Source organism: Phyllobates terribilis, unplaced genomic scaffold, assembly GCF_046119375.1.
Source record: "Phyllobates terribilis strain yellow unplaced genomic scaffold, ASM4611937v1 Scaffold_4__5_contigs__length_816908805, whole genome shotgun sequence".
NCBI classification, from domain to species: Eukaryota; Metazoa; Chordata; class Amphibia; order Anura; family Dendrobatidae; genus Phyllobates; species Phyllobates terribilis.
In genome coordinates, this window is record NW_027362764.1 from 318,833,438 (window position 1) to 318,859,910 (window position 26,473).

A 26,473-nucleotide genomic window follows, 5' to 3' on the forward strand; every position below is an offset into this window, starting at 1 on the left:
GGACCCCAGTCAAGAGGAATCACGCCTCAATTAAACAAAAGAAACATGGATACAGAAGTCATCTAACCTGAAGAAGAGCAAGACATTCTCGACTTCGACCTTGTTACATTGATAATCCTGTTCTCCCTCCTTAGATCCCAAACAGGTCTGAGACTCTGTGATGACATTCCAGAATGTACAAACTAATATATTCCATACTGACATAACGCAAGGAATATGAAGTTATTAGAGTTAAAACTGTCTGCTTTGAGTTCGAGCTTAAGTCACAAAGACACTACCTGAACCTCCTCGCCTGTGTGGGGACATAAACCCCCCCCCCTGCTGTAGGCGATGTCTTATTTGTACAAAGTTATTGTTATACTTGGTTTAACATGTTTGTATTGCTGTCTATCTTCTATCCCCTCCCTGACCCTAACAGTGTGAAGGCGAGCGCAAGGGGACGAACCGACTATGACAGATAGCCTGAACCCCTCCACGATCACCGTGGCATCCTTCAATGTCAAGGGATTAAACTCCTCAGCGAAGAGACATCAGACCCTTAATATTCTTAAGAAACACAAGACTAAGGTAGCTTTCTTACAGGAAACCCATTTTAAACTGGATAGAACCCCCAACCTAACATACACATCCTTCCCCACTTGGTACCACAGTTGTAATACTTCGGCATCAAAGGGAGTAAGTATAGCCTTCAAAAAAGGCCTCCCTTTCTCCTTCCAAGATAGTTTGAGCGATACCGAAGGTAGATATATCTTCGTGAAAGGTCATACAGCAAACACGGCAGTAACTTTTGCCAATATATAAGCACCAAATACACACCAGGTCCAGTGGTTACTCACAATGCTAGACACTTTGAATTTATTTAAACACGGCCTACTAGTGCTAGGGGGGAGACATTAATATGACATTGAACCCCTTACTAGACTCGACCAGTGGCCAATCCCCAATTTCTCAAAAACTGAGGAAACGCTTATTAGACAAACTCCACTCACTATCATTAACAGACGCCTGGCGTTCCTTACACCCCACAACAAAAGATTTCTCATACTTCTCCCCACCACATGACTCGTACCATCGGATAGATCTCTTTTTACTACAAGCCAGAGCTCTCCCATTGCTTACATCTGCCAGCATAGATTTAATCACAATCTCCAACCACGCCCCAGTGTTCATAGACATACTCATCACCTCGTTACCAAAATCTGCCATGATCTGGAGACTAAACAAAACCCTATTAGATCATTCACAAAAAGTAGATAAAATTACGTGATATTATATCACATTATTTTACGGAAAACTCTACGCCCGGAATGCCTGAGCCACTGATATGGGAAACACATAAGGCAGTTCTTAGAGGGGAAATCATTGCTTTGAGCTCTTACATCAAAAAACAGAAAGAAAAAGATATCTTCGATACTCCATCAAATTTATGCGATGGAGAGATTACGCAAACGTGTCGGGGCCTCGGGGTCCCACTTGGAACTCACGACTCTACGAAACAGCCTTAAAAATTTACTAAATGCACAATCGGCTAAACAGTTCATGCGATGCAGGCAACGCATCTATATGCATGGAAATACGGCCGGGAAACTAACCTCTTCCTTACTTAAAAAACAAAAAGAAAAAACTTTTATAAAACAAATTACTACAGAGGCTGGTGGAGAGGTCGTGGGGACGGAGGGGATAGCTGAGGCATTCCGTCAATACTACGAGTCTCTTTACAATCTTCCCACGCCAGAGAGCATAAAGAACTCAATAGAAGCCACTACCTTAATCCATGGTTTTCTCAATCAGCTCTCCCTTCCAACATTGTCCCCATCTGAGGCTAATATGCTCCTTTCTAAAATCTCCCCAGCAGAAATTATAGAGGCCATACAAACTTCACCCACAGGGGAAACACCAGGTCCAGATGGTTTTTCCATTGGATACTATAAAATTTTTTTAGACCTCCTCCTTCCACAGATGACGAAACTATTCAACGCATTCCTGGCAGGAGAGACACCACCATATCAAGCTCTAGAGGCCCATATAGCTATCATCCCGAAGGAGGGAAAAGACAGCAACCTTTGTAGCAACTATAGACCCATTTCATTACTCAATGTAGATACGAAGCTCTGGACCAAAATTCTGGCAACCAGAATTGGGAAGGTTCTGGCGGGGCTAATTCACCCAGACCAAGTGGGTTTTGTGAGAGGCAAAGAGGGCAAACAGAACTCAACACAAATTCTACAAGCTATCTCATTCGCGAGACGCTCCAATACCAATCTTGCCCTTCTATATACTGACGTCGAAAAGGCATTTGACAGAATTAGTTGGCAGTATATGGCATGCGTATTGGAGAAATTCGCTTTTCCTCCTACCTTTATAGATGCCATTATGTCCTTATATACTCACCCCACTGCAAAGGTTGGGGTGAATGGGGTCCTCTCAGCTCCTTTCACGATCCGTAACGGAACTAGGCAGGGCTGCCCCCTTTCCCCTACACTCTTCATTCTAGTGATGGAAAGACTAATTCAAAAAATAAGGCAAGATGAGTCAATTGCGGGCCTAAAAATTGGACAGATGGAATTGAAAACGGCAGCTTTTGCAGATGATCTCCTACTCCTGGTGTCGAACCCAACGATAGCATTTCCCAAACTGCTGAAGCATTTTTCAGAATTTGGTGTTATATCTAACTTCAAAATTAACATGAGTAAATCTGAAGCACTAAATATTACGTTAACCAAGGCAGAAGCAGACGAATTGAAAAAGAACACCCCCTTTAATTGGCCCCCTGACAAATTGAAATACTTCGGTATAAACCTAACTCCCGAACCGGACTCCTTATATACTGCTAACTACTTAGTTCTGCTTAATAAGATTAGAGACACCCTAAAGAAATATGATATTCCTGTGTTATCGTGGATTGGTAGAGTTAACGTTGTTAAAGCATATATTTTCCCGAAGATTTTTTATACCATGAACGTGATGCCCATAAAACTCCCCGATTCCTTCTTTTCATCCTTACATCAAATCGTGTCCCAGTTTATATGGAAATACAAAAAAGCCAGATTATCCCTAAAAACCATAATGAAACCGAGAGAAAGGGGGGGACTGGGACTCCCAGATTTCCGCCTCTATTACTCGGCAATCCTCCTCACCCGCTGGATTAACCTAGTAAAAGCTAAACAAGATAACAATATCTCTATTATAGAACTTATCATGCTGGGCACAGATGTTGATTGCTACCTGTGGACATCAAAACATCCCTCTCCAGGTAAGCTAGACGAAATAACCGACGCAACCCTTTCACTGAGACGTACCCTCATACCAAACCAATTGCCTTACTGCCACTTTCTAGAAAATATCCCACTAAAAGTATTACCGTGGCTTGCAGACCCCCAATATAAAGATATATATAATGTATGGGAATTATTACCCAACCTACCAATTTCACATTATATAGACGACCTACCTGTATACCGGGAAAGCTGGTTGACGGTAAGAAACAGACAATCATTCAACTTTCTTATGGAAGAACATATAAACTACACTATGTCCCACTTTAAAAAAGCACTCAAACACAAAACAGATTGGCTTTGGCTCGAACTATTTGTTAGACTCACGGGCACCATAACTAAACTCACTTCCAAAATTTATGCCAACCTGACCAACCCAATTGAACAGCACACCCCAGTATATATCCCTTCATGGGAAAAGGAGTTAGAAACTAAATTTTCCTCTCAAGACATACGTCGCATCCTAGCAAACTCACAGATTTTCAAGGTGCACACTACTACAGGAAAATACTTTTAAAATAGTGAATCGCTGGTATTATACCCCTGAACGCCTATACCACTTACAATTGGCAGAGACATCTTTATGCTGGAGATGCTCTAACTCCAAAGCACACTAACCCACATATTATGGTCCTGTCCTAAGATACAGCCTTTTTGGCTGGACATAAAAAAACTCACTTCGCTCGCTAGGCATAAAAGAATAGGACCATACTGCCTCAGAAATATTGCTATCCCTGCCTACCCATAAATATAAACCTAAGAAACACGCACTTGTTCCACTATTACTCTCTTGTGCAAAAAATCTAATCAAGACTCGCTGGAAACAAGTTTTACCACCAACCTTACATGATTGGGTACAAAAAGTACAAGATCTCTATCGTTTAGAAGAAATCTCAAGTTGGGAAACCGGATCCCATGACAAATTTGTAGACACCTGGTCCACATGGTACACAAACTTCCAGTTGATTGCGTGCCCCCAATCATCTCCTGCGGCCCCGACCTCAACCACTACTTGAGCCAATTACCCTAGATCTAAATCAATATGCCACGACGACGGAAACCACTAGTGGTTGGAAGGCACTGACGTTAACCATCACAGCCGATAAGCTCGCACCTTCCCTTGACAAACTTAATTGGATGTTTTTACTGCACTTGACATGACATCTAATTCTATCATGCACGACTTGCTCGCCTGAGACTCTGTATCCCAAAGTTCTTCCCCATTCCAACCCCCCCTCTTCCTTTCTTGTTTTTAAAAAAAAAAATTCTAAATGAAAGTAAATGTTTATTATACATTTTTGACTAACTAAGTAATAATTTGAACAATATTTACTGTATTTGCTATCGCTTTAATATTAAATGTATACAAAATTCCTTAAATAAAGATTTGAGAAAAAAGGTTCCCTGGCGATTGTCTCCCTAGACGCCAAAAAGGCCTTTGATAACATTAGTTGGGATTGGTTGTATAAGGTCTTATCCAAGATGTAATTGTCAGGCCCCTTTTTTAATTATATATATAATTTATATATGTCTCCAAAAGTTTTCTATCCACTCCCTTCCCTCTTGAAAAGGGAGCGAGACAAGGGTGTCCTTTGTCCCCCCTACTTTTTAGCATAGCACTAGAACCCTTAGTTCGTATTCTATCGGACCCTAAAACTTTTTCAGGCATCCAATTTACTAAGAAATCAATTCAGGCAGAATTTTTTTTTGCAGACGATATCATTCTGTTTATGTCGGATCCCATCCTGCATTTACCTCTAGTATTGGATTTACTTAAAAATGTTGGTACTTACTCTGGGTTTAAAATAAATGCTAAAAAATGTGAATTACTACCATTAACTGAAAAAGGAATAAAACTTTACCCAAAAGGATCTTTTAACGATATTACTATAGCTCCCTCTCATATCACGTATTTGGGCATAAAAATAGGTCCCTTGCCATCCTCTTTGTACACGTTAAATTATCCCCCCCTCATCAAAAAAATTACTAATCAATTGAAGTCATGGCAGGATTTGCCCTGGTCTTTTAGGTAGGGCACATTTGGTCAAGATGATCAGTACTTCTAAAATTATGTATCAACTCCAAACTCTACCATTGCTACTGAAACACTCTGACATAACTACACTCAACAGGGCCTTTAGTCATTTTATATGGAGGGGAAAACGTCCTAGGATTAATCTAGACAAACTTAGGTCATTCAAAGATGAAGGTGGCATCAATTTTCCAAGCATCAGGAATTATAACTTCGCCTGCCTCTTTCGCTACATAATAGACTGGCTCCACAAAAGACATACATACTCTGATTACTCTTTGGAATCAGATTATGCTTACCCCTTCAATTTAACTGCACTTCTACACTCTCACTATACTTCCCTACCCCTAGCAATCAAAAAATCTGTAACTTTTAAAGACACCATTTCCGCTTGGAAAGCGGTTGGGAAGAAATATGGCCTTTCTTTCAGAATTTCTAAGCACCTGCCGCTATGGCGGAATCCAGAATTTCCACAGGGCATTAAAAACAAATACAAAGTACAGAAACTATGATTTGGTAGTATATTGGAAAAGGTATGAAAACTAAAAGTTAATCGATATACTCCTGAGAAGTGGGAGTTTGGTGGAATTTACAATGGGAACTTTGCATGGAGTGTTACTTTGTCTGTAAATGGTATAAGAAAGTTGCTTGCAAGGCAATGAACAGAAATGCATATGGTCATGACTTGTGTGCATTCACGTCTCTGGGCGCTCTTGACTAAGGAATCCTATTCCCACACTTGGGTCTCACTGGAGAGTCCGTAGTCTGAATCTGTCAGAAGTATTTCACGCCTCAAACTATTTATATGTGCATGTAGCTCTTTCAATCTGAAGCCTCTGTCACTCTTGGCTATTCCTCATCCAGACAGCTGCCTCATGCTTGACTGACAACTCAGTCACACAGCATAGAGGCTGCAGATAAGCAGGACGAGGCGGCGCTGGGCGGGGAATAGAGCTGGAGTGACAGAAGCTTCAGCTCTACCGTAGCAATTTGCATATCAATTCAAACTCTGATTTCTTAATAATAAAAGAACAGACTGGCCATGTAAAGGTATTACTTGACTTGTCTTTGAAAGATTTACATGCATATATAAATAGTTTGGGGGTGAAATCCTGTTGACAGATTCCCATCTTAGAAGTGTTTCCCTATATTTTTATCCATTTAGAGTACAATACACATAAAAATCGATCAAATATTCAAAGAATATATAGCTTGCCGTACACTGCTGTGGGGTCGGAGTCTGTGTCCATTTGGTGGAGTCGGAGTACAAGTCAGCGTTGGTATAAAATGGACAGACTCCGAAAATATATAATAAATTGGGTACAGAAGTTCATTGCAGTATCTGCTGAATATTTTTTCAGAAGAGTTTCGGAAAGTTATGAAATGTCCTATAAATGTCAGTTCTATTCCAGATCTAAGGATCTCGGCTTTTAGTTGAGATGAATCTGTGCTACACTTTATGTACATGCTCACTAATGAAGCTCCTCCTCCAGTGCTGTGGAGGCGGAGTTAAAGAAATTGAGGAGTCAGAGGTTTGGTTAACAGACTGCACAGCCCTGTATATTCATCCACTGTGCTAGAGAAAAACGTTCAAAATAGTGTCCTACCTGTCTAAATCCATCAGAAAAGTTGTTTTTGTAGTACCGTATGAGAGAGTTCCAGCCATCCATTATAAGACCCCACTGTGTCCGTTTGCCAGTTCTAAAAAATAAACACATGATCTAGGCAGAACACAAATTTGCGATGTAGAAGTGAATTTTCATACAGCAGTATTTCAACTTACCTTGTGAAGTCTGTCTTTAGAGCTCCTGTTCCTGCATATTGCTTTGCACAAGCATTTGCATTATCGGCCCAAGCTGTAAATGTAGTGTAATATGTAACTACAATACTGAACAGTGGCACATATCAATCATGTAAAGAGATTTTTACACATTTAAATTTATTAAGATTAGCCAAACGGGAGTAGTCGAGAGGTGCATGCGGTGAGACGTGTCATCCCTAAGCTCCATTCATCCTGTAGGAGCCATCTGAGACAGAGAAATACACAAGTGACTAAATTACCCGCTGCCTTGAGGCGCCGGGACTTTGGGGGTGCTGCTCTCCAATCTGTGGTGGTGACATGACATGCTCCAAAAATCAGGGGAGAGAGGAGGACGTGGCGTCGGTCACAATACAAGATGGTGCCTACATGGCTGGTGGAGACCGTTAGATGTGTGTGGAGATGTGGCTGAGCACCTGGAACAGTTTGCCCGTAAGCCACTCTCTTCTAGTACCCTGCGTAAGAGGTCAGTGTCTGTTGCACAAGTGTATTGAGCGAGGCCGCGCCGTCACTCCATACGCTTGTATTCAGCGAAGCTGCACCCACTGGACAGTTTCTGCCCAGAGTATGAATATCACCTACATCACTGCCGTTACCAGCTCAGAATCAGCCGAAGGCTCACAGCGCTTGCAATGGGGGGATTCTGCAGTCACACAGAGTAACTGCAGACTTTTCATTTTAGACGGGACAACCTCTTTAAGAGCTGAATGTTAGCGGTTGGCTAAATCACAATGGATATCTCTGTCCATGTGTGTTCTTAAAGATGGGTACAACGGTTAACTTCATTTAATGGAGTATACGTGGGTTGAGACATAGTTCAAAAAGATATGCAGTCCTCGAGTATATGAAAAATGTCAAGTCTGCAATAATAGGGCTACAGGAAACATATCTAACAAATGAATCAATTTATTACATAGGTCCTAGATGGGTTATAACATACATTCTTTCCACTCTAATTAGTGTAGGGGCGTTAGCCTTATTGTACATAGAAGCATACCTTTTAAATACATTGACTCCTTTAAAGATAAGGATGGCAGATTTGTGGGGGTTAGAAGTAAAATCTCACATTTTGAATGCATTTATTGTTGTGGTCTATGTTCGTACACCATATTCAAATGTCTCGCTTAAAAAAAATCTTAAAGAAACTTGCAGTATAGCCAGACATTCCCCTGGTAGTTATGGGTCATTTTAATAACATTTGCAATCATCACAGAGATAGGTTTCCTGGGGGTAATGATATTTTGTCCCGTTTTGGTCGCTTTATAGGGGAGGTGGGTCTTTCTGACATCTTGAGGGAACAGTTCCCACATTCAAGGGTCTTTTCCTGTGTCTCATCCACATATCAATCTTTACCAAGAATTGATCTGACCTTATGAAATGCTTATATGACTCAATTAGTCACCATAAGTATCTACCCAAATCTATATCAGACAACCTAAGTATCTACCCAGATCTTTATCAGATCACTTTCCTCTATGGCTCCAGGTGCAAGTGGCCCCATTAAAGGGAATCTGTCAGTAGGATCAACCCTCCTAAGCAGTCTATATGGGCATGCAGGTCATAAGAAGCTGAATAAAATTATACCTTGACTAGAGATCAGTGGACCTGTGGAAATTTGGGTTCTGGCACCTGACCCAAACTGTAGTCCAATGATGGAGCTCTCTCTCTCTCTCGGGAACTCTGAACAATAAAACAAACAGACTTCTGGAAGAAGTCCGTGTTCGGAGTGTAGCACTGAGCTTTTAAGTTCGAGTTAGCGCATTTCTACTATAGACCCATTTCACTACTGACATCTCATGTTAAGATTCTTGTTAAAAAAAACTTGTAAATAGGCTGAGTTCTGTTATAATGTTGGTAATTCACCCTGATCAAATTGATTTTATGCCTTTCAAATCAACTGCTATTAATTTACACAAATTATTTTTAAACCAGCAAGAAGCACAGTCTGATCTCTGTAATATAGCTATCCTCTCCCTAGATGCCACAAAGGCTTTTCATAGTGTAGAGTGGAAATACATTTGGGTAGTGTGGGAATTGGATTTGGGTCTAATTTCAACAAATGGGTGATGTGGTTATATACAGCCCTGACTGCTAGAACTATAGCTAATGGTAACATCTCAGAGTCTCAAGCTCTTTATGGGAACAAGAAAACGCTGCTCACTATGGCCATTACTTTTTACCCTTGCAATAGATTCTCTAGCCTGTATTATAAGAAATAACCCGGGGATTAAGGGGTTTAACTATGGAGGCAAATAGGAGAGGATTGCCCTGTATGAGGATGATTTGCTGCTATCTGTAGATAATATGAGCATTTCTCTTCCAATTATAACCATTGAAAGGTTTGTCTTCGCTGGCTAAACTATTAATTGGTCGAAGACAGCTCTGCTTTCCTTGGATAATAATGATCTATCCCGATTAGATGGAACCTTGGGTATTCCAGCGGTACACAAGTTCAAAAACCTAGGCATATATGTTACCAGGGAGGTTAATGATTGCATCCTCCAAAAATCTGAGCTATCTGATGTCTAAGTCAAGAAATAAAGTCGGAGAGTGGGGGAAATTACCTCTTTCTGCCCTTGAAAGAACAAATCTTTTTAAAATGTGCCTTATGCCATGTGTTCTCTTAGTCCAGCATAAATTCTTTTATTTGGATTCCAAAATACTGGTTTACAAAAAATGCACAATATTTTTTTTAGAGATCAGATCAGAAAATAAAGGTATCCCTAAAATAAAATTGGAAAAACTACAGTTGCCCAAAGACAAGGGTGGATTAGCCTTACCGCTTACCTGGGGATATTTTTTTGCCTCTCAGCGCCAACATTTTAGGGGTGGGCACTAAAGGAGACATGCAAGGCTGGGGCCTTGGTGCATAAATTCCTTTGGAGAGGATAACATTTTAGAACTACTAGAATCAAATATGTTCAAAGCCCCAACCCTTCTCCTCAAACAAAATGTGGTGAATTTGCAAAAATCTGTGCATTATAAGGGGGTGCTCTAAGTATACTCCTACATGAAAAAACCCTGGATTGATGAACCTCTGACATTTGGAGGAGTTTGGAGAATGGAAAAAGCAAGGGTTGAAACACAGTATGTATCAGCTAAATAAAAATGGGCATTTCTGCACGTTTGACCACCTATAAAAGTCAGAGTTTCAGAAATGAAATGTCAGTTTTAAGTATTTACAGCCCAGTAAACCATATATGACTTCTCTATCAGTTCCATTGGGTTATATAATTATGTAGTTCAAATTAAAGCAACAAGGGGGCCTGATTTCTTTAATGTACAAATCTCTGCTAACCAATATTCTGGGGGACCCTATGGTCTTGTCTTGGTTAAGTCTAGATGGGAGAGGGATGTAAGCCGTATCTATTCAGAAGAGTGGAAGGATATTTTGGATTCTCCGGAAAATGTATCAATTAACGTGGCTTAAAAAAAATACTTCTTATACATGGAGCATATAGAACGTCAAAGATTCTACATAAGATGATCCTTAGAACAGATGACCATTGTCCAAGATGTAGAGGGGAGGGTGCAGACTTGGTCCATATGTTCCCAACTAAACAAATTGTGGGACAAAGTTGGCAGGCTGGATTAATGGTGTGTACAACATCCAATTTCCCCTAGATATTAAATCTTGTGTTCTAGGATATGTAGGGAATATTGGAGGCCCTCTCACAGTACAGCTAGCCAAGGCTAAAATACTTAAGCAAACTAGAAAGTCTATTGCTAAACATTGGCTGGCTAGTACTCCACCTTTAATAGAGGAAGTAGTTGAGTGCTTAAACAACACTATTTTAATGGAGAAAAATGTCTACAGTAAGAGGGGTGCTGCTGCCAATTTTGGCAAGCAGTGGGTGGGGCGGGGGGTATTAGATTGCCAACAGTGGTATCCGAAGTGCTAGCAGGTGATGTGACATTTAATTTGATTATTCTTGGAATAATATGTCACCTCCAGCTGGGCATATCATTAAATGAATGTACTGAATGTCATATTTAACCTTGAGTATTTTTATGTGATGTTTTCCAAATAAGGGTGAGAGAGTGTTGGGGTGGAAATAGGTGGTAGGGGTTAAAATGTTGTTTCTCATTTATAACCAGAAATACTCAAGATGTTCTTTACCTATAGTTTTCCCTTTATGTGAATCCTGTCAAATCCAATTGCTCTGGTTATTGTTATCCGGTTATGTTAATATTTCAATAAAAACGTTTTTGATCAAAAAAACAAAAAATAGCAAGAACATTACCGTTTTTATAAATCTTTTCAAACTGTACTTGCTCTTCAATTCTCTGCCCAATGTGTAGAACTCCAAGCCTCTAAAACAAGAAAGAAAGTGGACTTTTACGTGAGATAAACAATACAATGGCTAAAACTGGTTGTACTGGATACAAATATATTAAAAACAAGGTTTTTAGTAGTTTACTTGTTTTTATTAATGACCTATGGTAACTTAAAATTTGTTGTGGATAAGTGATAAATGTATTTAAAGCGCACCTGTCAGCAGGATTGCACTTAGTAAATCACATACACTATCAGTTGAGCGCCGTTACACTGAGTAAAATTATACCTTTGTTGATGAAATTGGTCCAGTGGTTCTTTTATAATCTATTTTAATTTCTGCCATAATGATATGCTTGTCCTTCAGGGCGGTCTTTGGGGAGGGGCTTTAACTAGTGCTCTGCTAAGGAATTCATATTTCTGCCTTCTGACAAGTCACTGTGCTTTCAGTGACCTACCTACTATTTTAAATACTGCCTTTGCAATTTGTGTGTCCCACATGCAATTTACATGCTCAAAAATTGCCAGCGCAGTAGCATCTCTCGGTTGCCGAGAGATTCTACTGTGCACGCACAGGCGCCAGTTTGCTTGAAGAAAAATAATTTGGGTGCAGCAATATGGCGCCAAGCATGCACAGTAGCATCTCTCGGCAACCGAGAAATGCTACTGCACAAGCGCGAGCCATATTGCTGCAGGCAAATTTTTTTTCCTCTAGCAAAATGGTGCCCGTGCAGTAGCATCTATCGCTTGCCGATAGACACTACAGCGCAAACGCCACTAGTGGTGCCATTTTGCAAATAGCAACCGAGAGATGCTACTGCGCATGCGGCGGGGGGCATTTTCAAGCATGTAAATTTCATGTGGGACACACAAATTACAAAGGCAGTATTTAAAATAGTAGGCAGGTCACTGAAAACACAGTGACCGGTCAAGAAGGCAGAAATATGAATACCTAAGCAGAGCTCTAGTTAAAGCCCCTCCCCAATGGCCCACCCCAAAGCACGAGCATATCATTATGGCAGAAATAAAAATAAAGATTATAAAAGAACCACAGGACCAATTTCATCAACAAAGGTATCATTTTACTCAGAGTAACGGCACCCACCTGACAGTGTATGTAGTTTACTAAGCACAATCCAGCTGACAGGTGCGCTTTAATGGGATAAGCTTTTTAAAAGGGAATCTGTTACTACATTCATGCTACTCAAACCACAGGCAACATGAATCAGAGTCTGGTTGTGTGGTTGCAGTCAGGTATTTCTTATTTGAAATGCTGCAATGTTTTTAAAAAATATTGTTTGAAAAGCAAGCTGGGGATATATAGGGAGAGACCTGACTAGTTTGGCAAAGCCCAAAGAGCGTCTCCCTCCCCTAGTTAATTCACAGGTCTCTCTCTATGTACATACTTTGGAGAAACCTGTCAATCTGTTGGAACAGTGCAGAGAGATGCTGGCTGTGGGCCACAGCAGACTAAGGAGGCCTTTCTGATAGCGTTTCATAGAAAGACATACCTTGTGACAACTCTGCACCCAGGCTCTGATTTATGCTGCCCATAATTTGGGCAGCATGAATCTAAGAGGCAGGTTCCCTTTAACCTGAAGTCTCTCTCCACCTTTCCGACCAGGCCAAATTTTTTACTTCAGACTAGTTTCACTATGTGGTAACTCTGGAATGCTTCAATGGATCCCAGTGATCCTGAATACTGTTTTTTTGGTGACACATTGTTCCTCATATTAGTGGCAAATTTAGGTCGATATGATTTGTGTCTATTTATGAAACTATTGATAATTTGACTAAAATATTAGAAAATTTTGCAATTTTCAAACTTTGAATTTTTATACTCTTAAACCAGATAGTTATACCACACAAAATAGTTAGTAAATGAGATTTACCATGTCTACTTTACATCAGTATTATTTTTCTACCATTTTTTGATAGGAAGGTAGAAGGGTTTAAAGTTTCAGCAGTTTTGAATTTTCCAACAAAATTAACTAAACTAATTTATTCTAGAACCACATCACATTTGAACTGACTTTGAGGGTTCGATGTGGCTGAAAATACCCGCAAGTGACAGCATTTTAAAAAGTGCACCCTTCAAAGTGCTCAAAGCCACATTCAAGAACTTTATTTACTCTTTAGGTATTTCACCTGAATTAAAGCAATGTGGAAGGAGAAAATGAAAAATTGTAATTTTTCCCACAAGAATGTTGCTTTAGTCCCAAAATTTTCATTTCCCTATGAGTAACAGGAGAAAATATACCACAAAATTTGTTGTGCAATTTCTCCTGAGTGCACAGAAAGCCCATATGTGGAGAAAACTACTGTTTTCGTGCACGACAGTGCTCGGATGGAAAGGAGCATCATCTGACTTTTGGAGTGCAAATTTGTCTAGAATAGATAGCGGACACCATGTCGCATTTTCAGAACCCCTGATGTGCCTAAACAATGGAAACCCCTCACAAGTGACCCCATTTTGGAAATTACACCCCATCAAGGAATATATCTAGAGGTGTGGTGTGCACCTTGAACCCACAAGGTGTTTCATAGAATTTTATAACATTGAACTGTGAAAATGAAAAAAAAGACATTTTACCCATAAAAATGTTGCATTTGCCGCAAATTTTTCATTTTCGTAAGAGCAAAAAAAGAAAATGGACCACCCAATTTGTTGTGCAATTTCTCCTGAGTACACCGATGCCCTATATGTTGGGGAAATTACTGTTCGGCAACACAGTAGGGCTCCAAAAGAAAGGAGTGCCATTTTGGGAAGCAGACTTTGCTCGTATGGTTTGTGGGCACCATACCGCATTTGAAGCGCCCTTGTACTACCAGAAAAGCAGTAACTAACACACACAACCCCATTTTTGAAGCTACACCCCTCAAGAATTCATCTAGAGGTGTGGTGGGAATTTTGAACCCACAGCTACAAAACATAATTTTACAATATTGGGAAATGAAAATGAAAAATTACTTTTTTGTACAAAAAAAAAAAAGTTGTTTTAACCCCAAATTTTTAATTTTCCCAAAGTTAAATAGGAAGAAGTGGACCCAAACATTTTTTAAAGCATATACTTTATGCACTTCGGTTTGGGCATACGGCAGGGCTCAAGAGAGTGCCATTTGACTTTTAGGAAGCGGTTTGTGGGCACTATTTACAGAGTCCCCAAGCTTCCAAAACACCAGAAATCCCCCAAAATTACCCCATTTTGCAAACTACACTCAGGGAAATAATCTACAGGTGTAATGACTTTTTGACCACACTGTCATTTTCCAGGAATTAGTACGGAATGAATCGTGCAGAGTGAAAAATGCAAATATGTCATTTTAGTGCCCAATACATAGGGCCCGGCTTGTGCCCTATAGACTGTTAAAAATGTTGTAAGATTGGTGGGACTCCAACACTCACAATCAGCTGATACTGTTCTGGCAGCGGCTTTAGCTAAGGCTAGGTCCACACTGCGTTTGTGCACTCTGTTGGGTGCATATGCTCAGGAGGAATGCGTTCATCAGTGTGTACTATCAGGATGGATACCCAAGCATCATTCCACCATAGGGACCCACTGTAAAAAGACGTACATTGCATGGTATACATCTCTCTGTAGTGTCCTCCTGTATAGAAAAGTACAATCTGCCGCGCTTTACTATGCAGTTACACAAGTGCATGTTGGCCAGACGGAGGCTGAAAGATCACACTTTTAGCCTGCATATGGTGAATGGTTAGCCATGGTGACTGTTAAGAATGACAATGGAGAGATCAGGCAGAATCCTACAGCTGCAACCAATTGTCTAAGATCGCAGTCCGCTTATCTTTGGAGCGAACAGCTCTCCGCTGTCCCCTATCGTCCAGACAATTATTTGATTGACTGTCGATTAATGCAGGAGGCCGTAGGCTGTTTCCATTACTTTGCCAGTTATCGGGAAACTAACAGTGAGCGTATGGTATATACACCTCTGATTCCAAAGCATGGAATATATGTATATACCTCCGATACGGTCACTGCGAATTCCACAATAACCGAAGATTATTAGCTGCCACCACCAGTCATTTTACAGGCTGACTGGATGCCTGATAGGTTTCGTATGGCTTCGAGGCATAGTTTACAGAACAAAAGGAACATAACTATTAAAGTTTATATTTAAACCAGAACGATTTAGTGTTTATAAAAAAAATATACAAAAGATTTTACAAAGGGAACAAAACAATACAGAATATACAGTTACATAAAATAAAACGGATAAAACAAAAGAAACTTACTAAGCCAAATCACAGATGATTCAAACTAGTGGATGGAAGCTATCCGATTGAACACATCTGGTTAAAAGGATCGAGCCTACGCTGACATGCATCTTCCTTAGCATTGAACACAGATCATAATTTGCCTTGACCTTTTATCAGCACCTGGGTTACACCCACTCATCCCCCCTTGATGATCTCACGTGGGCCGGGTTGTAGGCTGTTCTAAACCCTTCAGGATTTTATTAAATTTCCAACTTATGCGATAACTTCTCTCCGAATGATCCCAGAAGTTAGACATCGCCGCCATATTTTTATTGGGATTTTACCATTACTGAGAGACCAAACATGATATGGCTGCTGTCAGCAATTTGCCAATTATCGATTTGTGGCCTATAGGCAGGGTTTACAGTTAGGAAAAAATATTTGCCTTGAAGCTGAAAATGTATGTCCCATCACTATAGGATTCATACAAACTCCAATCATTTTCTTTCGGTGCCTCGGCGTCTGCCAAAGATGTGTTGATGAAGGGAATGTCCATCATGCATGAACAATAGCTCTCTTTAACAAGTGTTAGATATTAGTTTCATTCCTTTCAAAACTTAAGAGGCCTTTCCTGCCTATTGTATACATCTCAGTCTTACACACTAAACACATCTTAGTTGGCACTTTGGCTTCAAAAGGACTTTCCACATTTTAATTTTCTACTTCTTTATGCTCATTGTACTAGCCTATGAGATTGCAAGCTCTTGTTTCCTTACTGGAAAAAAGTGGGGAGGGAATAGGGGGGAGGGGGGGTTGGTGGGTGATTAATGCCCATTCACTACAGTGGCTGCAGATATTTTATTATTTTTTATGACCGTGACATTACAGTACATGTCTGGAAAAGTTTTCAGTTGTATACTGTAGGCTAGGTGCATGGACAGTCACCTATCGTAGGCAATGTACGGGCTATACACAGTAACCCCCTACATTGCTTGATGGCTGCTGCCTGAATAATGCAGTATATTCACTTCAATGGGAGATAAAACTATGTACTCCTCTAGTAAGCAATGTGCAGGGCTTCTGTGCTCCACCCGTATATTACTTCGGTCCGGCCACTGCCAGAGCAGTTTTCCACTGATATTTGTGCGTGCTAGCGTCGGACCCCCACCGATCTCCTATTGAAGAACTATCCAAAGGATAGATAATTAATGATTAGACCTGAAGAACCCTTTATGGCTGTGTGCCTACGATGAGTTTTTTAAGCATTTCCGCAGCGGCAAAAACGCTGCAGAAACGCTTAAAAAACGCACGGTAGAAGGCCTGCCATGTTCCCCAATGATAATCCGCATGTGCTATGCACATGCTGTGGAAATTTCGGCTGCGGATTATCATTGCGGAAAAAAAAGCAGCACTACCAATTATTTTGCGGAAGTGCTGCGTTTTCGCCGCCATTGACTTGCATTAGAAAGCATGGATTATGCATCACTGTATATGTAGATGCGCATTCCACGCGTTCTAATGTGCGGATGGTACCCAGGTCTAGAGAAGAGGAGACTCTCCTCCGGACCTGGGTACCATAGAAAACTGAAAAAAAAAAAAAGAATAAAAAAAAAATATTATACTTACGTTCTGGCGGACCCCCATGCGCTCCTCCTCTCATGCCGGCAGTTTGCGAAGGACCTGCGCTGACGTCATAGTCATGTGATGGGTCACGCGACGCTGACGTTGGCAGGTCTTTCAGTGTAACGCGATCTGCCGGCAGCCAGGATGGTGAAGCAAGACTGCGGGGGACATCGGAAGGTAAGCATAGATTTATTTTTTGACATTCTCTCGGGTCACACTATATAAATCCATGCTGTTTGCATGGATTTATATAGTGTGACCAAGTTGTCAAGCACTTTCCAAGTGATGCTAAAATTGCTTGGAAAGCGCTTGACAACCCGCATGCGGAAATGCATGTTTAGAACGCTTCACATCCGCATGTCCCCGGCAGGAAAAACGCATGTAGAATCGAATTGCGTTTTTTCTGCCAGGGGAGATGCAGAAACGCTCAGGAAAAATCCGGAGCATTTTTGCATCGTGGGCACATAGCCTAAGTGCGTGTTTCCCTCTGCAGCAATGCCATACATATTGATGTTAAGTGTTGTTTGGAAACAAAAACTGTAGAGAGCAACATAAATGCAATATTTGAGATGTATGAAAGGAAGGGTACTACCCCTGATAAAGCTACATTAGGTAAGCTTTGGCTTCCTTCAATCAGGCATTTCTATGCACAATTGCATGTTCCTTTGGTCTTACTTGTCGGAATTGATATATTGATGCTCCATCTGCAGTTGTACTTTGTATTTTCCAAATTACTTTTGTATACATTTGTTCAAATTATTATTGCAGCGTTTATGTTTTTCTGATTTATGTAATTCATACTTCAGCTCTGTTTACCTTACCTGCACAAGTGAGTGTTTTATTATCTGAGATATCTACCACATTTACAGTGAGGAAAATAAATATTTGATACACTGCCCATTTTACAAGTTTTCCCATCTACAAACAGGGTCTGTAATTTTTATCGTAGGTTCACTTCAACTGTGATAGAATCTAAAAATAAAAATCCAGAAAACCACATTGTATGATTTTTACATAATTAATTTGCATTTTATTGCATGAAATAAGTATTTGATACACTAGAAAAACAGAACTTAATATTTGGCACAGAAACCTTTGTTTGCAATTACATTGACCAGATGTATCCTGTAGTTCTTGACCAAGTTTGAACACACTGCAGCAGGGATTTTGGCCTACTCCTCCATATAGATCTTCTCCAGATCTTTCAGGTTTCGGAGCTGTCGCTGGGCAACATTGAGCTTCAACTCCCTCCAAAGATTTTCTATTGGGTTCAGGTGTGGACACTGGTTAGGAACGTGAAATGCGTCTTATGGAGACACTCCTTAGTTGCCCTGGCTGTGTGTTTCGGGTCATTGTCATGCTGGAAGACCCAGCCACAACCCATCTTCAATGCTCTTACTGAGGGAAGGAGGCTGCTGGCCAAAATCTTGTGACACATGACCCCATCCATCCTCTCTTCAATATGGTGCAGTCATCCAATCCCCTTTGCAGAAAGGCAGCTCCAAAGTATGAGGTTTACCCCACCATGCTTCACGGTTGGAACAGTGTTCTTGGGGTTGTACTCATCCTTTTTTCATCCTCCAAACAGTGAGTGGAGTTGATACCAAAAAGTTCTATTTTGGTCTCATCTGACCACATGACCTTCTCCCATGCCTCCTCTGGATCATCTAGATGGTCATTAGCGAACTTTAATCGCGCCTTGACATGTGCTGGCGTGAGCAGGGGGACCTTGCATGCCTGCAGAATTTTAATCCGTGACTGTGTATTGTGTTATTAATGATAATGTTTAGACTGTGGTCTCAGCTCTGTTCAGGTCATTGACCAGGTTCTCCCGTGTAGCTCTGGGCTGATTTTTGACCTTTCTCAGGATTATTCTTACCTCAGGAGGCGAGGTCTTGCATGGAACACCAGACCAAGGAAGATTGACAGTCATCTTGTGCTTCTTCCATTTTCTAATAATTGTGCCAACAGTTGTTGCCTTTTCAACAAGCTGCTTGCCTATTGTCCAGTAGCCCATCCCAGCCTTGTGCAGGTCTACAATTTTGTCCCTGGTGTCTTTAGACAGCTCTTTGGTCTTGGCAGAGGTTGGAGTGTGATTGTGTGTGGATAGGTGTCTTTTATACAGGTAACAAGTTCAAACAGGTGCAATTAATACAGGTAATGAGTGCAGAGTAGAAGGGCTTCTTAAAGAAAAACTAACAGGTCTGTGAGAACCAGAATTCTTGCTGGCTGGTAGGTAATCAAATACTTATTTCATGCAATAAAATAAAATGTAATTATTTAAAAATCATACAATGTGATTTTCTGGATATTTTTTTTAGAGTCTCTCACAGTTGAAGTGTACCTACGATAAAAATTACAGATCTCTCCATTCTTTGTAGGAGGGAAAACTTGCAAAATTTTCAGTGTATCAAATACTTCTTTTCTCCACTGTATGTATGCCTGGTGTTTGTGGATTATTCTGGATCACTGTATCCATTCGCAGTCTGTTATTTAATTGTTTTTAACCTCAGTTGTCTGTCAGTATCATTTTGATTTCTAATAAAACCATGTTTATCCATTTATTGACTTTGATTTGCTGTGCAGTTTTCTCTTTTTCTTTAGTTAAATGTGGTTTTGGCACGATGGGGGGCTCAGAAGAGAGAGTCATTTGGCTTTCAGAGCTTGTATTTTACTGGATAGTTTTTTGGGAGAAATGTCTCTTTTCCAGCGCCTCTGAACTACTAGGAACATGCACAACTTCTATTTTTGTGTCGACAGATCTGAGCTGAGTAGGGGCTTGATTTTTGCAGGATGCGATGACGTTTTTATTGGTGCAATTTGGGAGTACACTACATTTTTTATTTGCTTTTCATTACAATTTGAGAAACACAATGAACAAAAAAAGCAATTCAGGAATGGTCTAATTTTTTTGCCTCATTTTGTGCTGTTCACCGTACAGTAAACGTGATAAGGCGACTTTATTGTTTGGGTCAGCACAATTACAGTGATGCCAGGGTTATAAAGTATTTTCATAATTTGCACACTAAAATAGTAATTTACTAAGTATTTATTTTGCCATATTCTGAGAGCTTTTTTATTTTTCCTCTGAATGAGCTATATGAGGGCTTGTTTTCTGTGGGATGAGTTTTTATTCGTACCATTGTGGACTACATAACATTTTTTGATTACTTTTTTTGTTTTGTTATTTTTTGGGTGGCAGGGTGAACAAAAGCCAGAAATTTATAATTTTTTTTTTTATTATTTTTTCACACATTTCACCATGCGGTAAAAGGGATCAGGTAAGTTTATGTTTTGCTGCTTTTGCACACTAAAATCAATTTTTTCCACTGCCATACTGTGGTAGCTGTAACTTTATTAATTTTTTTGTAGACTGTTATTGTTTTTTTGCAGGACAAAATTACGCTTTTATTGATACTATCTTATTTATGAGATTTTTTGACTACTTTTTATTCTAGGCTTTGTGTGTCAGGATCACAAAAAAAACGTACTTGTGGGGTGTTTTTTATTTATTTTTTTCCACGGTGTTCACCAAAAGGTTAAATAATATGGCAGTTTTATAGACTGGTTCGTTGCGGATGCAGCAATACCAAATATGTACTTCTTTTGCTCTACTTTTTAAAGAAAAAAAAACAGCGTTTTTATTTGCAAAACATTTTTTAAATTTTTGTGTGCTTTCCCTTTTATGTTTTCACATTTTTTTTTTTTTTTTTACAAACCATTAAACTTTTTACTTTTCTACTTAGTCCCAGAATGGGATATCAACCTTTCCTGGTCTGATAGCTGATCTAATACTATGCAATATAATGCACTACAGGGTTTTAGAGCTGCCAATCAGACACAGGGAGGAGGAACCTTACAGCCAACTGTGCCTGGAGAACCCTTCTGTCATTTTCCAGCCTGGGCTCACCATGGAAACTATCGTCATAACGCATCGCAGTAGTGTTGTGCCGATCGGAGCAGAGGGTGAGCCCTCTCCCAATGTTAGCAGATCGATGATGCCGCTTGTCAATGGTAACAGCGTCAGAGGTTAAACATCCACGATCGGTGCTGGCTCAGATTGTGGGCGTTACTGCAGGGTGACTGCTATGATGTATAGCAGACACCTCCTGATGATTCGACCGACTGTGTTAGTGAGCAGACGCGATTGTTGCACAGTACATGAACGGCGGTTTGTGGGAACTTCCAGCAGCACCATCCCTGTATGATGAATCTCATGAAGGGCTTAAGGAAATCGTTATAGAAAGTGTGGTGAAGAATTGCTGGAACTCTTGCAAATGTGGCTTAATTACAGGTAAATACGCTTATTACCCTTCAATGTAGACAAACTAACAAATTCAGTCTCCAAAAGGAAGTCCCCCAGGTGTTTTTCAACTCTATTTGTGTGATTATATAACAAGAACATGCAAATATAATAAACCCACTCATAAATCTAAATAGAAAAAAATAATATTTTTTTAAATTCACATCACAAAAAATATATATAACTATTTCTCAGTAATTTATATTAGCTTCCAAACAGCACAGGAAAATAAAAAAATAACAGTCTCACATAAACCAAAGACTTGTACAGTCACATCTGCTGAATGCCAAGAGGATAAAAAAAAAAAAAAAAAACTGGCAGGCCATCAATGCCTTTTCAGGCCTGGTCATTAATGTGCAAACCATATTCGGGGGTAAAGAAGTTAAAGGGAATCTGATTTCACCCCCTCCCTCAAACTATATGTGCATGTAGCTTCTTCAAAGACAAAGTCCAACAATACACTTACATCGCCAGTCTGTTCCTCTATTGCTGAGAATTCAAGAGAATCAGTAGCTCAGTGGTTAGCACTGCAGCCTTGCAGTGCTGGGGTCCAGGGTTCAAATCCCACCAAGGACATCATCTGCCATGAGTTTGTATGTTTGCCCCGTGCTTGCGTGAGTTTCCTCCGGGTTCTCCAATTTCCTCCTACACTCCAAATACATACTGATAGGGAATCTAGATTATGAGCCCCAATGAGGACAGTGCCAATAATGTTGAAAAGCGCTGTGGAAATAATGGTGCTATAGAAGTGAGAAAAATAAATTGATATCCTAATGAAGCGGAATCAATACAGTAGATCTGAAGCCTCTGTCACTCCAGCTCTATTCTCTGCCCCACAACACCTCCTCCTGCTTCACAGATGACTCCTTTGTCGAAATAACACAGCATAGAGGCTGTCAGATAAGCCAAAGGAGACAACGCTGGGGGAGGAATAGAGCTGAAGTGACAGAGGCTTCAGATCTACTGCTTCATTTGCATATCAATTCAAAAGCTGATTATGGACTGGCCATGGTAAGGGTATTTGCACACGTTAACTATTTGATGTAGAAATTTCTGCACCATTTCCACATCTCTTGGCAGGAAAACGCAACATGTGCACATGGGTAAGAGGTATTGCTTGACTTGTCTTTAACCCATTTCCAGCGTGTGCCGTACATGTATGGCACGTTGGGTTTCTCATCGCCGGAGCACGCACCTTTTCCGGAAACATGACTGCTGATCTAATCAGCTGTCACGTGCCCCTAACAACCGAGAGTGGAATAGCGATCCACCCGCGGCTATCAGCATGGTAAATGCCGCTGTCAATCTCGGACAGCGGCATTTAACATGGCCATGACGAAAGGACATCATTAGTCTGTGTCACATGACCGGGGGTAGCTTATGGGTTAGCATTGACAACCCGGAGTCTGCAGACCCCTGTGGTTCTCATTGCCGGGAGGCTATGAGCGCCGCCCAGCATTTCTGCTACACACCGGCGATATGATCATCATCTGACAATCGCAGCTTCTAGTCTCCCACTGAGACTATAAAAAGCATGTGTAAAAGTAAAAAAAAAGTTGTCTTTAAAAGTAATGACATGAGGAATCATAGTGGCAGGTCAGTTTTAGCATTTAGTGAACATGGTAAGAAAAACACAACTGTGGAATTGCACTATTTTTGCAATTTAATCACACTTGGAATTTTTTCCCATTTTCCAGTACACGATATGGTAAAACCAATGGTGTCATTCAAAAGTACAACTTGTCCCACAAAAAAATAAGCCCTCACATGGCCATATTGATGGAAAAATAAAGTTATGGCTCTGGGAAGAAGAGGAGAAAAAAAACAAAAACAAAAAATGGCCCGGGGGAAAATGGGTTAAAAGAGCTCTATGAGCATATGAATAGTTTTTTTTCTGAGGGGTAAGGGGGTGTTAAATCCTGTTGACAGATTCTCTTTAACCCGTTCACGACTGCTAACACGCTTTAAAATGACAGTCGTTAAGGGGCCTTATTCCTACATTACAGTTTTAAAAAGGCAACTGGGCATAAGGAAATCGTGCTGTCGGTTTTGCGACTGATCGGGGCCGATTAAATGCTTAAATACCACTGTCAATCGCGACAGCTGTATTTAAGTTGTTGCAAGGGGGTCACAAGACCTCCTTCGTAACCATCGGACCCCTGTGATGAGAATCGCAGGTCCCAATGGTTACCATGTTACCCTGATGTCATTTGATGAACCCAGGGTACGGTGGCCTGTGAGATCCAGCTATAAGATGCGTCTCACAAGCTGTGTCAGTGACTGACCGCTCTCATGCACCGCTTGCTGTACTTGAGTACTGCAGTGCATGAGACCAGTGATGATAAAAAAAAAAAATTATACATGTCCCACAGTGAAAAACTGGAAAATATGTAAAAAATGTGAAAAAACACACAAAAAGTGCACAAATCACAAAAAGCCATATAGCCACTCATAACTTACATAGCCACTCAGAGCTTGTGATAAAACAAAAACAAACACAAAAAATACACATAATTGGTATAGTCACGCCCAGAACAACCCGCTCTATAAAACTGACATTGTTTATTCCGTTCGGCGTACGTCATAAAAAATTCCAAAAATGTCGCTTTTTCATCTTACTCACACAAATAGTGTGAACAGAAAGCGATCAAAATATGTAAAAAAAAAAAAAAAAAAAAATGGTACAAATGAAAACGCCAAACTGTCCCGCAAAAAACAAGACCCATTATAGCTCATTCGGCAAAAAAAAAAAAAGTTACAGCTCTCAGAATATGGCAATGCAATACAAAAATCATTTTTGTAAAACATTGTTTTTAGCCTGTAAAAATAACAACAAAAAAAATATAAATCTGATATAGCTGTAATCGTACCGACCCGACAAACAATTCGGTCTTCTCACTTTTACCGTACGGTGAACGGTGCAAAAAATAAAAACAATTGAATTGATGTTTTTTGTTCATTCTACGTATGAAAAATAAGAATAAAAAGCGATGAAAAATGATTGTGCCGCAAAGTGGTACCAAACAAATATGCCACTCGTCCCACAAAACCTAAAAAAAAAAAATAATATAAATCTGGTATAGCTGTAATCGCACCAACCCACAGAATAAATCCGCTTAATCACTTATATTGCACTTTGAACCACACAAAAATAAAAAGAAGGGCTATTCTTGTATTGGTGTCTATTTGATCATTCTACCTCCAAAAAATCGGAATAAGGCTCGGCTCACATTAATCCTGCACTCTCCACTGAGCACTTACGTTGGGGATTACGTGTAAATTCTCCAAAACTGCGATTCAGACAAAACCCCGGACAGAACCACTCATTCATGAAGTGGAGTCACTTTGGACTGGTCTGTGTTCTGGCTGTGTCCCATCATTTTAGGTGACTTTTTAGAGCACAAATGTTGGCAACCACAGATCTGTGCACGCCTAAAAATATTGATACCACTGAAGCAGATGCCAACGGAGCCCAAAGTTTCTCCATCAGCCTCATTATGGTGGGTGGTTCCATTGGGGGTTGAGACTGAATCACATTTTTGTGGGATTTACAAGGAAACCCCGATATAAGTGATCAGTGTAGAACACAAGATTGTGATCCCAGCCTTATTCTGGAAGCGATCGAAAAATATTAGGTACCCCAAAACATTAATTTATCACGCACAAAACCAGACCCTACTCAGGTCAGTCATCAGTCACTGGAACTATTGGGGGTTCCCACGTTACTGCTAGAACAAACTCTGGAAAAGGTTCATGACCCCCGGCCCCTCAAATAAAATCTAGTGGATTCTGCGCTCCCAAATCCAAATGCCCCCCTGTTTCTGAGCCTCACAGTGCCTAACCCGCAGTAAACGGCCACATGTTTGGCATTATTGTAGTGGGGAGAGAGCACTAAATTTACGGGGTGCTTATCGCAAGAAGCACAAGCTGGATACAATATATGGGGGTTCTACAATATATGTGGGCACTACACTGTATGGGAACACAATGTATGGGCACTAAACTGGCATATTTGCAATTCTCCAGAAAGAAAGCATGGCGCTGATGTTACAAAATAGTCAATGCCGCCATAGATTAATACATTGAGAGGTGCAATTTGGGGTCACTTTTGGGGTTTTTCTGCTGTCCTGGCACCTTCAGGGTTCCGCAAATGTCGCCCACAAACTATTCTACCAAAATCTGGGCTCCAAAAGCTGAATAGTGTTCCTTTCCTTCTCAGCACTGACGTGTGGCCTAACATTAATTTCTGACGATATATGGAGCATCACCACGTTCGGGAGAAATTGCTCAATAAATTATGGGGTCCAGTTTCACCCATTATCCCTTGTGTCCCTGAAAAATTTGCAGCAAATACAATAATTACATTTTTACCACTAAAATGTCATATTTCCACGTCTCAATGCTATAAAATTCTGTGAGGCAACAATGGGTTTAACATACTCACTACATCTGAAGATGAATTCCTCAGGCGATGAATTTTCCAATATGGGGTCACCCGGGGGGCTCAGTTTATTGAGCCCACAATCTATTCAAACAGAATCTGCATTCTAAAAGCCAAGTAGCGCTCCTTCCCATCCGATCCCTGCCATTTGCTCAAACAGTAGTGTACAACCACATATGATGTACTGCCACATTCAGGAGAAATTGCATAAAAAATTGTGGGGTTTAATTTCTCCGATTACCCTTCGTGTAAATTATAAATTTGGTGCTAAAACAGTATTTTAGTGGGAAAATTTTATTTTTTGTTCTTACATCTAAATGTCAAAGTTTTGTGAATCAGTTGTAGGTTAAAAATGCACAGTACACACCTAAATGAATTCCTTGAGGGGTCTAGTTTCCAAAATGGGGTCACTTGTGGGGGGTTTCTGCTGTTTTCGCATGTCAGGGGCTCTCCAAATGCGACATGGCATTCACAATTTATTCCAG

General features: G+C 40.4%; 1 protein-coding gene across 2 annotated transcripts in view; it reads right to left on the bottom strand.

Moving 5' to 3' along the window:
- Positions 1 to 26,473, bottom strand: part of SACM1L (SAC1 like phosphatidylinositide phosphatase) — a 350,039-nt gene that overhangs the window by 29,829 nt on the left and 293,737 nt on the right. For both annotated transcript variants that reach the window (XM_073678395.1, XM_073678396.1), the window contains exons 15-17: positions 11,371 to 11,440; positions 7,091 to 7,163; positions 6,915 to 7,008 (exon numbers count right to left, since the gene is read on the bottom strand). In XM_073678395.1, the coding sequence (XP_073534496.1) occupies positions 6,915 to 7,008; positions 7,091 to 7,163; positions 11,371 to 11,440 (237 nt within the window). The remainder of the gene's footprint in view (positions 1 to 6,914; positions 7,009 to 7,090; positions 7,164 to 11,370; positions 11,441 to 26,473) is intronic.